This window comes from Acromyrmex echinatior, chromosome 2 (assembly GCF_024713525.1).
Source record: "Acromyrmex echinatior isolate Ae372 chromosome 2, ASM2471352v2, whole genome shotgun sequence".
NCBI lineage: Eukaryota > Metazoa > Arthropoda > Insecta > Hymenoptera > Formicidae > Acromyrmex > Acromyrmex echinatior.
The window spans coordinates 14984154-15000389 of record NC_141853.1 but is presented as its reverse complement, the minus strand read 5'-3'; the positions used below and the strand labels follow the sequence as shown (position 1 = coordinate 15000389).

Sequence of the window (16236 nt, the reverse complement as noted above, 5' to 3'; positions counted from 1 at the left end):
AAATCAAATATTAACAATAGGTATCTGATATTTTTATAATTATTAACGCTAATAAATCCCTTTGATCATAATCTTTAGCAAAGGAGGATGTTAAAAAGAGGCCGATTTCTGTTCAAAAAGATGTATGTAAAAGGAATAGCGTTTTTTTTATAGATTTCAGAAACTTCTGAATACAATAATGTTAATAAAAAGTTTGGGATCGATATGGAACACCTTGAAAATGAACATGAACATGATATATTTTAAAAAATTTCAATATTCTTGGGATTTACTTTTCAAGACGTTCCTCAAATGCTACGAACTTTTTAATAATTTTATTGTATTCAGGTCAATATCTATTAAAAAAAAACGCCATTCCTTTTATTTACATCTTTTTGAGCAGAAATTAGCCTCTTTTTAACATCCTCTTTTCCTTTCTTGTAAGAATTAAATTGATAAATACAATATTTATTAATAAAATTTAAAACGTTGTTTTATAATATTAGTAGCGGTCTAAATATAATATATAAAGTTTTTTAACGGTGCGAAATTAAGTATCATAAAATGCGTATTATATCAGTGGCTCGCAAAGAGTAGAATACACGTTTATTGCTTCTTGACATTTATTGCCAATGAACATACTTATGTGAATGTATACGTGTACATGCGACAGTCACCAATTTATATCTAATGAATAACTTATGGACAGCTATTAAGGAATAATTATATATGAATACAACATAATGTGTAAAAGAGACGGAATTTTTAATTCTTAATAACAGAGTTAGAGTTCATATCAAAACAAATTTATACTAAAGTAAAAGTTTTCCTATATCAAAATATATACCTATGTACATACAAATTATATACTTTTAAATTTATTATTTCAATCAATAAGAAAAATATCAAAGGTACATTATCTTCGACTTAGATATCTACATTCAAGCAAACAGTGAAGATAACATATTTTTTTAAATATGTAAACTTAAGATCTTTTTATCTAAGTTAATTTTATAAACGAATACATATTTTTTATAAAATTTAAGATTTGTCACATCATAAAATGATATCGTTATCATTCGATTATGTTTGTGTTTTGTGGATAATCTTAGATAAGAACGAATTTTCTTATGCATACATATTTCTTATTAACCTTTATTGTTTATTCGTGTGCTATAGCAGTAAAAAGCTGAACAAAATATAGGTGGTCTTTTTCTACCGCCATCCTGGCGACGTTTGGGAGAACTATTTATCTCTGAGGGTATACCTAAGATTTTCACGAAAAGTACGGGGTAAGGAGTAAGGGAGGATTTTGCCAATCGAGTCCTGTTTGATCGGCCGGTTCTGTCGAGCTGTTTGAACACGGCAGAGAAGGGTGCGTATGGTGAGAATCGTTTCTCTACCCCACGCCAGGTGACGCCAATGTAACGCAATATTTTCTATTGAGCAATCTTTTACTATTCAATAGAAATATTTTATTATTTTTTCTTGATTAATTTTTATTTTAATTAGAAATAAAATTGTTTATAATTTTCTATTTATATATTAAGATTTCAAATGTGTAAAGAGAATATGAGTTTATAAAATAAAATTGTATACATATTACGTAAACAATATTTCTCTTAATTTCCATAATTATAATCAGAAATATATTTATATCATATTTATTATATTCATTATATTTATGCGTAGCCTTAAATAATATAATGTATATGACAGATATTGATAATTAATTATATTAAATTAATTACTTGATTGAAATTTATTTGAATTAATCTTTGTTTGCTTTTACAATATGGCAAGTTATCTGTAATTACATATTGTAGAAATTATTCTAACAAAGGCAATATATATAACTAGAGAGAAACACACAGCTCATCATAAATTGCAAGAAAGAAACCATTGCCGCAGGATTATTGATTTTCACGCAAAGACTGAACTTCGTTCACCTCTGTCTCTGCTCTACCTTATATCCTTTCACGAACAAATAATTATTGAAACTTCTGTTTTGCTTTACACCATTTATTTAAATAATTTTTCCATAACTACAAAAGATATTTTGATAAGTTATCAATGTACAATGTTTGATTGTAATGATGTACCGCATTAAACATATTGCCGATATTAATTACCGTTTACTAACATTTTAAACAGAATAAAAATTAAATTATACGGAATGGAACTCTAAAATACTTTCAGGTTCAGTTACGACCAAACGTGAAACGATTAATAAAATTTGCAGCACAAGCTCGGCCGGTTTACGAACTCCACGGCCCAATAAATTTCCCATAATGCATCTCTCTCCCAGCCACTGAAAACACACTGTTGCATCTCAGTATTGGTATCCATTATCGTACGGTTTGAAATGAAAATAAAAAAAAAACATCCGAAGCGAAATGTGCGCGACAAAAGCGTGTTTATTTAGATGAGAATTCTTATAATGGCGTCGCGAATTTTGCAGAAGCGTCGATTTCTTTTGGTATTATTATGCCAGGCGTCATGATTATAAAGTTAAGCGGAATTGTAAACTCGTGCTTTAATTTTATATATTTTTTTATCGATTCTTATCAGTACGAGTAATAAATAAACGACTAAAGAACAAAATCGGATCAGAAATTATACTGCATAAAGAACTTTAATCGTTACCATCGTCGCCATCGTAACGGCTGTATAAGTGGATGACGATACACGATAAGGAGACAAAATCTTTTTGCGAGTATTCCTCTCATTAAAAACACTTTTATGGTGTTCATCAGATTATTTCGAATAACTATAGTGCGACTAATGAATAACTGAACGAAGATATTTTGATAAGACTCCTCAGATCTCTTTCCGCGTTATGTGTATTTTTATATTAATTTATTTTTGTTGTATTGATATATATAGTCTTAATATTCTTAAAATTTTTTTTAAATTCTTTATCCTTTATTACTATATTTCTTAAAACATATTCTATATTAGAGTCACTAAATACACATGATATGTGCACAATAAAATATTTCATTTGTCATTGTATGATATTTTTTACTTATAAATGGTAAATTTTTAAACGGTAAACGATGATTACCGGATAAAGATTATCGAAAAGATCGTGCTTCCGTGAGAACAGAGAACAAACTTTCAGATGAAGATACGTATAAGTTGCGATGTAGCTAACAAAATTCGCTATATGATATTAAGAAGAATATGAACTTAACGACGAAAAAGAAAAGCGACGAGAGAGAGCCAGTGACCGCGTTTAGGGGTGGGGAGAGACGGGAGGAGAGGGAGCAAAAGAGAATCCGAGATGGCCGGACAAGAACGTTCTCTGGAGCAAGAAATCGGGGGAATGTTGCCCAGTTTATCCGGCAGTCGGCGGTAAAAGTGAAGTGGGGGTGTACCCACGCGCATGCACGCTTCCCGACCGGGCATTTTATGTTTTGATGGTGCAATAAACCGTCGTAAAGCAGCAGTAAAACGCATTGAGTCACAAGTCCGACCGTTTTGCCCCGCTCACTTCGCGACGCTTCGTTTTCTCAACCCTTCTCGCTCTCGCCCGGCAACAGTTTCTCGTTCTCTCTCGCTTCCTCGTTCTTTTCTCAGCAGATGTCGTTAAGAGACCTGCCCCGTTCGCAGGACTGTCACTGTCACACGCCTGTTCGTTCGCTCGTCCCGCATGTTCCGGACCTTCCGCACATCATTACGTCACTAACGTCGCGGCTGTCAGACGATCGGTCGGCTGTCACGTGCTTCGTGGTTGACTCTTCATCGTCGTGTGCGACGCCTTCTGATTAGTATTTCGTTGTATGTAAAGGTGTGCGGTTCACCGCGCGAGGTGCAAGACAAGAATGACAAAACTCGAGTTTTCCCATACTTTGCGCTTCGCGTGCAATTATCCATTTGAATTGCTCGAGAAAATCAAATTGATCTTATGTAATTTTATAGTCGACGAAATAATTATTGTTATTGTATGACAGTATATCTGTTGTATATTAAAATTAAAGACTAAATAAAATTCATTTTAAATCTCGTATATTTATATTAGATTATTTTTTAGCATGAATTTTGCACAGTTGCAATAATTGTGATGCGTAATTAACAGTTAATGCCACGTAAAACCTATTTGTAATTACAAACAATTTTTATTCCTGAATCATCGATAATTGCATCATACAACATAATATAATATTCTGGAATTTATGGAGAATTATATTACATTTAAATATTTTATTTTAGTTAAAAGAGAATTATATGTATAATAATTGTTGTAGTATAAATCTATTTCTTAATAAAAAAAATTAGAATGTAACGTTATATGTTTATATTTACTAATTATTTAATAACTAATTATGTGTACAATATTTTTACGCACATAAGATTTAAATTCAAACAAGATTAACATCTTATTATCGATATTAGTTTTAATTCTTCTCTCATTAAATATATTATAAACTAAAGGTTTAATATTCTCCAAAGGTATATACTTAATTATACGATGATTACAGTTCAATTTGCTTAACACGATTTTAGACATTGCTTAAAAAGTGTTATATGTACATGTTTTTTTTTTATTATTACGTAACAGAATTTACTAAGCCAGCGTCGTTGATGAAGGCTTAATTAAGTAAACCAGTCATTAGCGCTTCGAGAAATGTTAATGATAGGGAGACTTTTAATGTTTATTGCTTGAGAAAAACTGTGTTTGCAATAAGCTTAATGACAACTTAATAATTTTCATGTTTCTGATATCTGCAGTGTTGTGAAACTACATGAACGGCGTTTATGCAAAGTAAATATATTATATATATATATATATATATATATATATATATATATATATATATATATATACAGGGTTGGCCATATTCGACGGAAAGATGTTTTTTTTTTCAATCATGGGAAAGAGATGTTAGATCGAGTAACGACGTTTCCCATGATTGAAAAAAAAACATCTTTCCGTCGAATATGGCCAACCCTGTATATATATATATGTCTTATATGTACATCTCATATAATTAGAACGTTTTATGATAAAATTTTTTTGAGCAAAAGATAATTTGAACGTCAATGTTTTTTATTCGATTTCTTTTTATACTTTGTTTGATTAATTAAATTCAGAAATTATAATTTGTCATTGTTTTCTTCTCGGTCACAGATTTATTACATTTTTTTTTATGATGTGTTTGTTCAAAATTATCGCATAGAAGACATTTTACTTTTGCAATCGCTCATATAATTATCACGTTATAATAGTGATAATGAATAAATGATGTCATCGAATATATATGCATTGTTTTATGGGTGAAGCCTCAGAGTTTGTTTTCTTTGTTTTTTTAGTCTTTTTTTCTCACTCTCTCACTTTTTCAATAAAACAAAGAAAGAGAATTATCTTAAGCGCTAAAATTACTATAGGCTTGTCATATGTGACTATAAATCTATATTTTCTGGAGTATTTACTGTTATTAATAATGTTTACTATTAGCGATTTATTGTCTAATTTATTTATTATTTTGCGACTATTTTAATCCGATTGTAATTGAAGCTACTATAAGGGAAACTTTATTACATAAATTAATAAATATCCTATCAACAATATTACATTACACCTTTTGTATTTTAGGTAAAATTTTTATTTTTATGTAAAATTTTATTTTTATATAAAATGAAATATAAAAACAATCCGAATGTTACATTGGTATAGAAATTAAAATTATCAGATGTTATCTATTATAAATTGTCATGTGCAATTATTATGCAACATTATAATTTATATATATTTCTATAAATAAAAAAGCTATTATAAGATTTTTTCATAAATTTTTTACTAAATAAAATATTGATTTTTCAGATAAGCTCAGTCGATAAGACAGATAAGAAAACCTTGACCTTGAATATTGTAACATAACTTTTCTCTATAAAACTGCCTTATCAAGACCTTATCAACTATTAACACTTTTGTTCATTATTTTTTACTTAGTTATTGTCAATACATTGCATAATTACATCAATTAATTACATCTGCCTTCAAGGAAGTTTCTTGAATATCTGAAGGGTCAGAAATTTAAGTTAGCCAGTTTAAGGTAGTAACAGACTTGTCGTTGCTAATTTAACATTAATAGTTCATTAAATAACCATTAAATAATTAAAATAACGTTTTAATATTGCTATTCAAATAAATACACATATATATTTTGTTTACATAATACACGTGATAATTTTTTTACGGAAAGTAAATGCATTAAAAATTTAAAACAATTAATTTCATACCAAATACACACATGTAATATTTATTATGTGTGTAATGCATACATTTCGTGTTTTATTTTTACGTTTTTACGAATCATAAAAATTTAAGAATTATTTGTAAATAAAATATGCGTTTGAATAATACAAAAGATTCAAATGCAAAATATTTTCAGCAAAGTTGTTAAACATACAAAACAAAGATGAACAGATAATGAATGCACAATATTTTATAGAACAATTATATGAAATAAAATTATGTAATTTTTATTGTAAAAATTATGACTGTATAATGATATACGATCGTTAGAGATCTTATTAATTCTTCTGTATAAATTTATTGCCAATATAAACCTTTGTCTACATAGTTTGATTCACACATCGATCGTCTAAGTGACTTCTAGGAGATTTTGATATTCCGAGCTCTAGCATCGTTTGCCGAGGCAAAAGATATCGATACACAGTCGAGGGTTCGCGAATTGCTTTTATCTTCCCGGAGATGGCGCACTAGGTGCTTTTCCCCAATCACTAGGGCGTCTCCCCGAATGGATTCCAGGATCAGCAGCCCACAGACCGCCGCCCAGTTTCTCCTTTTTGCAACCCGATCCGCTGTCCTTCTCTTTCATTCGCCAAAAAGTGTCTTAAGCGGATTCGCTGAAGGACTCAACGTGTCCAGTGAATCCTCGGCACAGCGATACGTTCCATGTTTCAGGCGGGGACGCAGATCACTTCTTTTTATCCCCTATACACCTTTCCGCGAATACACACCCACATACACACGTATAGATTTTTACCTTTCTCCATCTCTCTTGTAGCTTCGCGCGCTTGACGTGCTTGCAATTTATATTCCATGGTGTTTGAGACAGGTACATGCGTGTCTTCGTCGCAGACGACATCGCATGTATACCCACACGTTCGCCCCCGTGTGGGTGTTGCGTCTGTACATGAATGTATGTACGTGTTACTCTGACTGCTCTTGTGTTCGTGCCTTATCCAGTTGAGCAAAGACTTCGAGATCCGACAAGCGATCGTTGATATAATTGGACAGGTCGGACTGTACTGGTCAGTTTTCTGGAATTACATTCTTGAAATCCCTTTGCTTCAACTCATCACTCACGATTATACTGCTAGCTGAAGAATGTATCAGTTGTGTCTTACGGTATTATATCTATATATCTAGGAATTTGACATTTTGAGATATGAATATCTACACAGTAAAAAAAAATTGTATATTTGTATTGGAAACGGTCCTATATTAACAGTTTGTCTTGAATTTTTTAATATATTTGAATGTCAATTTAATGTGATTATGTTATTTAAAAATTTTGTATGAAATTGATATTTCCTTAGTGTCAAAATGATACAATTTATGAGTAAGTGAATAAGTAACATAAAAATAATGTGTTTTAAAACATAAATTCTAAGACAAATGAATAAAATATGTGTAATGTAATATATCATAAATGTTAATTTTCTGAAAAAAATATGCTTCCACAGTTTTTTTTACAAACTGTATCGATATTATTCTTTTTTATATTTATTCTCTTACATAAAATCTGTGTTACCTTATAATATATTCATCTGATGTAAAATTAACTCAAAATTTCGAGTGAATCGTTTGCGATATGTGGTTTATGTTAAATTCGACATTTTTTTTTAGTGTAGTATCGAAAAGGAAAACATCAAAATAGATAAAAAAACATTATTTCATATTCATTATATCATATTCTTTAGGATTAATGAATAGAATTAATAATTTATAATTTGTTCATCTATAATACTTAAACTCATTTTTTGATATAAGATTATATGTTTTACAATTATTAAGTAGTATTAAAAAATTTCTGTTGTATATTATAAATGATTAAATTATTACTAATATACACATTAATTAAATTATTAAATAATTATATTATTAAATAATTTTATATGCGATACTAAATTATGCATTTATTTCTCTTCAAATACCATGACGTTTAATCGTATAATTAATTACCTAGTCGGGATATTCACGTAACATTTTTTGTGGTTTCTGTTATTGATCGTACCGCCCAGACACAAAGAACTGCGGACATTCATTTCTCTACATGAAAGCCATATTGAACAGCCGACAGACGATATTTTAAACGACGAGGGGCGAATACATTTACCTTCGCGTATATTAAATCCGAAAATATATATTATTATTCATATTCCAATTCATATTTTATATCAGACTGTCAATGTTCTATTTTTTATTCTTCGGTGTATCACAAATAATGTTTTCTGAATTTCATTTCAGACAGTGGGATTTATATCACATCATCCAGCCAATACTTCGTATGGTAAGTACTTACAATTAGTGTGATATTGCTTCCTAGTTTTAAAAATATAACTAAAATTATATTACTTAATTCATATAATATTTACTTGTTATAATGTTACACAAGTTGTACAAATTTGTATAAATACTTATATGACAGGTAAGTTGTCTTTTAATAATTTAAGTAGAGCTCGTGTACTATAATAATTTTTTATATTTGTGATTAACGAATATGAAGAAGATTTACGAGAGAAACAGAATTATAATTTATATTTTATTACAATGAAAGGTAGGTTATAGTACTTGGAAGTTCTAATTCTTAAATATATACAAAATTCTTAAAATTATGAATTATCGTCTTTCTCACTTACATGTGTAATATCAAAATTATTACGAATTACATAGAAGGAAATGTTTTATATCTTGAGTCGTATTCCACGATAAAAAGCAACTTTTAAATTTCATCTATTAATTTAACCAAATTACATGTCAGAAGATAAATAATAATTGAAGCAATACGATAATTATATGATAAATAAATACACTCTCTATTAGACAAAAGTGTTTCAAGCGCGTATGAAGTTTACCAAGAAAATGGGGTGTGTAAAATAAGCTGTCCATCGTAAGAAATGCCAGAATCCAGGCTGTAAGTTTTACCCGCTCTCTACACCTTACTACCTTCGCGTGCGATATTCCCGGTACACCTTCTATCATGGTATTCGCCACCGACGTAAGCCGCTCCCTCTCGCAAGCTGTGTTTCCCTTCGCCCCCGCAACCATTCTCACATAGAAATGCCGCCGCGATATCCCAACCGGGACGAGTTCAGTGGTTTCCAAAAGTCGACGAGTCGACAATTCGACGGTGGCCGAATCGCGCCAGTTTCTGCAATACTTGGCAAAAGCAGTCGCGAAAGAGAAAGAGAAAAAGAAAGAGAGAGAGAGAGAGAGAGAAAGAGAAGGAGAAGAAGGAAAGGAAAGGCGCGCGAATCGAATGTTTTTGACAGGGATTTGAAGCTGTGCATATTCTCTTCTACGGATTGAGAGAGATAATTATCTAAAGTGTATCTTTTCTACGTTGTATTAGTGATCTGTGCAATTACTATTCATGACTCTATTCTTTTACGAGAAAACATAAAGCGAAGAATGAAGTATACGATGCAAGATGTTTTTTCATGAAATGCTGCTTTTATTAGTCCCGATGATGATTCATATACACACACACACACACACACACACACACACACACCCACATACACACACGCGCGCGCGCGATTGAATTTAGTGCGATAAAAAGAGGATCATCTTGAAAATGAATTCTTTATTAATGATACATTTGGTCGTGATACACACATATATATATATATATATATATATATATATATATATATAATATATGTAAATTACCTCAAATCAGGTAAATATAAAATAGAAATATCTAACTAAAAAAAGCTGATTTAGATAATAAAGAAAATAACAAGTCTTTAAATAAAAACTTCTTGTAATTACTTGAGAAAATGGACAGAATTATTTTATCCGTAATATACGATATGTTCTGCTAATAAAGAAGTGAAATTTACAGCTGACAAATATAGATATAAAACGTGATATCTTAAAGGCCTATCGCTTAAAAAATTATAATTGTCAGTATATTGAATTGTTAATAAAAAAGAATAAAAGGAAGAATCTGACTAAAACAAAATAAAAAAATTTATTTTGTTTAATTAAAAATAATGCTATTGCAACGATGGAAGAAGTAATAAAAGAAATAATATACATACGTTAGAGCTGGAGTATTCAAGATTTAATGGTGATTCTCTGCGTTAAAAGATAGATTTATCTTAGGATTAATACAGACTGAATAGGAAACAAGTGTACGAAGCAGAAATTCGAAAAAGTGCTACCTTGACGAGATCGAAAAGAAAGAAAAAAATAATTTCGGCGAGGAGGTAGAATAAAAATGAGATAAAAAGATTGCACTCAAACGAAAGAGGAGAGAGAGAGAGAGGGGAGAGAGAGAGAGAGAGAGAGAGAAGTGAAGAAACGTAGAGGAGGACAGAAAATACCGTGTGAGACGTTGAAATGTTGCAAGGTATAAGGCAACGTGGCGAGCAGTGAGCACGACTGCACTGGCAAGAGGCGAAGGTACGGACCGTCGGACGGACGGAGCAGGACGGAGCAGGACGGAGCAAGACGGAGCAGGACGGAGCAGCGAGCACGCCGGGTACACGACAGTATACGATGAACGTGGAAGCGAGAGGTGCTTGAAGAGAGTCTAAGTGAAGGAAGAGAGCACGAGGTATAGCCGTGAGCGAAAATCGGAGCGAGAGGAGAACCGAGGGAGAAAGAGATCCATTCATCTTGGCGCGCCTAGGTGGGTTGGGATTGGTCGAGCTCTGGTGAGACTGCGCGACGATTGGACGGCTCTGTTTACCAGCTGGTACCCCGGCGCGCTCGAGACTCAGTAGAAGAAGAGGGGGGAACAGAACGGAGAGACAAGCGGCGCCATTATTGTAAGGGGTTACATTTAGCTGGCCGTGGGTTGTAGTACGCGGCGTTCGGGATAGGGGGCTATAGTACCTTCATGCATGGCCCATAAAGGATTCGTCGACTATCCGAGAAGTACGCAAGAAACGGCTTCTAACACCTGACAGGGGCCACGCTCTTCTCTTCTCTCTCCTCGTGCCGTGTCGCCGGGTTCACCGTCGCCCAATTTCCGAGCTGGGACCACGATTGGGTGGGCCCGGCGAGAAGAAGGACCCGGCGCTCGCTTTATCGCCGATTCTTTATTCCGATACGGATGGATTCGTAATCGAAAGGCGTGATTACTTACGTCGAGGCTGCACGCACAGGATATTCAATATTGCAAACGGCAAGATCCCGCGATTCCGCGTGATCGCCGAATCCCGTGATCCCGTGATCCCGCGAGAGGAGGGACATGTCATTTGCCATCGCGGATGCTCGGTGATTCGTGGTCAGTCGTTCCCGGTGACCGCATCCCGCCGCGTTCGGGTATATTGTTGTTGTGATAATGTGCTGAGTTGCGTAAGTGGCAGTAAAAGTGGACCCGTTGATGGCTGATAAGGAAAGTAGCGATAGTGGACCCGGGAAGCGATAAAGCGCGAACGAAAAAGGATTTCCAGCGGCGCGGCGAGCGGAAAGTGTGCGGCGTTCTCCAGTTTATCGAGAGAGAGAGAGAGAGAGAGAGAGGGAGAGAGGGAGAGAGAGAGAGATCCTCTCGTGTCCGGGTGTTCTCTCGTGATCCGTGCGAAAAACGGATTACGCGCGGCATTCGGCAATGAGGCAACAACAGCCGGTGGACGTATCGCCGCGGTGTCGGTGTTGAGACACTCGTCCCGGTCGTCCAGCCCGGGCGTGTCTTCGGCATCAAGTCCACATCGACACCGACAGGCGATATGAGTACGAAATTCATAATTGATAGTATGCTACCTGCTAAGTACCAACAATTTCACCCTCAACAGTTGTTCTCAAGCGCGACTCCAGGTACCATTCAGGCGTGCACGACGAGTCCGGCCACCGCGAGCCTAGAATCGAGTTTATCCGCGGCTGCAGTCGCGGCCGCGGCAGTCAATTACGCACAGCAGCACAATTCACCGAGCCCGACGGGTTCGAGTCCTCAGCACTCGGGAAGCTCTGCTTCGACATCACCGGCGGCACGTACCACATCCAGCATGTATCCATACGTGTCCGCTGCAGCGGCGCATCATCATCATCAGCAGCAGCAAGCGGTCGCGGCCGCCGCATTCGGTGCGACGTCAAGTATGGTCCCCGGTTTTGGATCCACCGCGGCATCCAGCGCTGCTCTCGCCGCCGCCGCTGCCGTCGATGCCGCGACCGCCGGCGACAAATCCTGCCGTTATACAGCTAGTCTGACCGGCAATGTAGCACCTGCATCCGCCGACCCTATGGTTAACTATACTCTAGGCCACCATCATCAGAACGGCGCTACGCCCGGTAGCCTCGTCTCATCCGCGTCCGCATCCTCCGCCGTCTCCGCCGCCTCCGCCTCCATGGCTGCGGCGGCACAGTTCTACCATCAGGCGGCCGCCGCATCGGCTGTTGTCGATCCTTTGACGTCCTGCCAACAACCTACCACAGGTCAACCTGGGATCTCGGATATACCCCGGTATCCATGGATGTCTATTACCGGTGAGTCTTAAGTCTTTCATCGTCTTTCATGTCGAATTTCCCCTTTTTACCTTCTTTTACCTTTTTCTCGCTTTTGTTATTCACTACGGTTGACCGACGGTCCGCGTAAACGATGTAACGTATCATCACGAGAATCGTGCTTTTATTGTCACATTTGTTTCTTTGTTACGGTTTCTTTGTAAAATAATTTTTTAAAGCAGATTTATGAAAAGTCATGCTTTATAATATATATTTAGATACTTTTTTAAAAATCTAATTAAATTAGTTCTTTGCGTCCGAATATCTCTTTACAGTCATGCTATTAAACACAGAATTGCCGTAACTGTATAAATCTAAATGTTATTATTATGTTTATACCTTGTTAACAAATGTTTAGTTTAATTAATTATTTAAATGAAAGAGTGAACGCACGTCTATTTCTGTATTTTTATAATATACATATACATTGAATGTGGTCGTATATTTTTTTATATTGCATGATTAAGAGAAAAAGTATATGAAGAATGATCGCATGAAACTTTCAGTGCATGACAGCATGACATCGGTGAAAAATATTAGATTTATTTATGCTAATTTTAATTGAATAATATAAAAAATTAATGAAGAAACATAAGTAGGGGGGATCAATTAAAAATATCATATAAATTATTAAATTACTATCATATTTATATTAAATATATAATAACATTAATATGTAAATTATCCAATTTTAACTTATGAAATTGCAGAACATTAAAAAAGATAGGATACATAATTATCGATTAATTATTTTTATTTCTACTTTAAATCTATTCGATAGAGATTGAATTTTTAATGCATTTTTCTTATTTCTCAAATTGTATAACATGTAAATATTTTATACTAAAAAATATAAATATTTTATATTAGACACGGTTTACTTTGGTGATGAATCGAGAACATAGAAGCAATTCATTTTTTAACTCGAATGTAAAGTGTACAAGCCTTATCATAATTACGTTAAGAAGTCTAGATAACGGTTTGATTATATAAACATTGTAGGCATGAATATATAAATATGGTATGCTTTTCTGAAAAAGCATATACATTAATACTATTTTTTTTTCTTTAAACATGTTTTAATGAAGATTTATTATATTAGAGAATTATATTCTATTCTATATCAGCTGTTTCATAATTTTACACGTATTAGAAACACACATACGTATGTAAAATTTTTCTAAAATTGCTTTCAAGAGCATATTCTGTATTTGTAAACATGCATGTTTATGAATATAGAACTTTCCTTAATATTAATATAGAAAATATTAATATGAGAGAGTAAAGAAATCTTCTCATTTCTAATATCCACTATTTTGAGATTACGTGAAACCAATTTTGCTGTGTATTGTAATTGCATGTATAATGTAGCAGCGAAAATAATTTGCATTGTAATTTGAAATGTAACAAGCAATCTTCAAAGAAAACACGAACGTAACATCAACGTAAAGAATGCACTATACATTGTTGGATTAGAGTTCCTGTTAGAAGCGCTGTTGTTACCACACGAAACTTGAAGTTATTCCAATGTCGTGCATAATACATCGTACGTGTGCCTTACCGAGGAGAGTCTTTGTCTGCTGAGAGGTGTTAGCTAGGACAAAACATTGACGGTATTTATCGTGTATATTTGCAGCTGTAACAACGCAGCAACTATATACTGGCCAGTCTGTTGTCGCGTTCTTGACGCTGACTGGCTGACGCGAAAACTGCACACATTTTTTCAGTAACATAAAACGGCACGTTTAGTTGCTTTTTTCGCGTTTGTTATTATTGTGACATTGTACCACCGGTGCGCAAAATAACTCCAAGAAGTATGAAAAGGGGGGCCTCGTTTACTTGGTTGGAAGTGCGGTAGAAACCGATTAACATTTGTCGATTCACAGTTTCTTTTATGCACGAATGTTAGATTTATCTTACTAGGTACTTTGTTGAGACTGTTGACTTTAGGCGTAAACTCTAATTGCAACAATCGCTATATTTGTCACATCCAGGTATGCAATACCGACTTGAAATTCACTCGATAAACGAATTGAACGCGTACTACTTTTTAAGCCAGCTCTAAGTTATTTACCACGTATTTACAATAAAATTTCTCCGAGGTCGGTTGCACTCTCTCTCTCTCTCTCTCTCTCTCTCTCTCTCGCATTTGTACCAATGTACATACTTGCGTTAGCATATAGTAATATAATACAAGGCATACACCCGCACGGGGCGAAGGATCGCGAAATATATTGCGATTAAGTTGTAATCTTTGAATATGCAAATTATTTTCCGAAGCCCGTTTCCCTATCAACACGTTATAATAATACTTGACGTTAACGCATTAACTTTCCATTTTGCCAACTCGTGAGGTCCTGTATTATGCCCGCCGCGGAATCATGATCATGCTCGTGTAATTTCTAATGCATGGCGATAGCGCTGATTAGTGACATGATTCAATTTTCATATATTTTACTGCTTACTTATTATTATTGTCACGCGTCTCGGTAAAAAATAAATATGACGATCGAATTGGCTGGTCATCGATCTTTAATATCATCTCCTATGTTTACATGGACGTTATCTAGGAAGCTAAATCGCTTTCATAAATTATACAGCGACTATCTCTTTAGTATATATAATTGATTTTCTCGTAACTTTCAAGATAATCTAATTTCACATGGTTATTTTAACGTGTTGTTTTATTCAATTCTGTAATGTTAGTTGTATTATCAATTGATATCTTATTGATAATCTAATGCTGTCACAGCATATTTAAAGCTTTTTTCTAGTATTTATAGCATTATCTTTTACTTTGATAATGTTTTCGCACATTTTCTAAATGAACAGCAAACCAATGTATTATTTTTCTTCTATCGTGACGAATATAGAGTTTCCAATTTTATTTATCCTTATTCTCTTTTACACTTGATATATTTCTAACCTTTCTGAAGGGTTTACAGTTTTTCGAACACTCTTACTGTCGAATGTCTATTCATGCGTCAATAAGTTCCTTATCTATTTTATGAGTATGTAAGAATAGCTTTATGTCTTTTGTGAAGAGAGGTGAATGATTCAGCCGACATATAACGACAATTTCAATTCGTGAGGCTCGAATCAAAATCACATTAACAATTCGTAAGTCTACAATGTTTTTCCTATTCAACAATCAATATTATTTTAAATAACGAAATTAATTACAACTTATTGAATATTAATTTAATTGTGTATAACGGGACGTATTACATTTTTATATTAATTCTTATATTATAATGTAATATGTTAACTTATTATTAACATATATAGTTTTTCCAGATTATTATACATATTTGTTCATAGTCCAATACGTCAATCGTGGAAATTTAGCTGAATATGAATATACGTCACAACACTTATCTTGACAGAGATTTTATTTAACATTTTGATTTTTAATTTAGAAAGTCAACAGGACCTCAGAAGATTCTTGTAAATTATTAATACCGAGTTAATTTATCTACTAGTTAATCTTTGACATATATCCGACCGCCCGACGTCGTCTGTTTAATGTTTTTCTTTAACCAAGATTG

The 16236-nt window shown here is 33.8% G+C and overlaps 2 protein-coding genes across 13 annotated transcripts in view; both read left to right on the top strand.

Moving 5' to 3' along the window:
* The window catches only part of Ubx (ultrabithorax), a 388698-nt gene that overhangs the window by 150180 nt on the left and 222282 nt on the right, over nt 1-16236 (top strand). For all 10 annotated transcript variants that reach the window (XR_015544139.1, XM_087403017.1, XM_087403023.1 and 7 more), the window contains one exon: nt 8483-8525. The gene's annotated coding sequence lies outside the window, so the exon portion shown is untranslated. The remainder of the gene's footprint in view (nt 1-8482; nt 8526-16236) is intronic.
* The window catches only part of LOC105147184 (homeobox protein abdominal-A homolog), a 34086-nt gene continuing 27771 nt past the window's right edge, over nt 9922-16236 (top strand). For all 3 annotated transcript variants that reach the window (XR_846281.2, XM_011058037.2, XM_011058036.2), the window contains exon 1: nt 9922-12670. Coding sequence is in view for 2 of the 3 variants with exons in the window: in XM_011058037.2 (XP_011056339.1) it covers nt 11917-12670 (754 nt within the window). In the remaining variant the exon portion in view is untranslated. The remainder of the gene's footprint in view (nt 12671-16236) is intronic.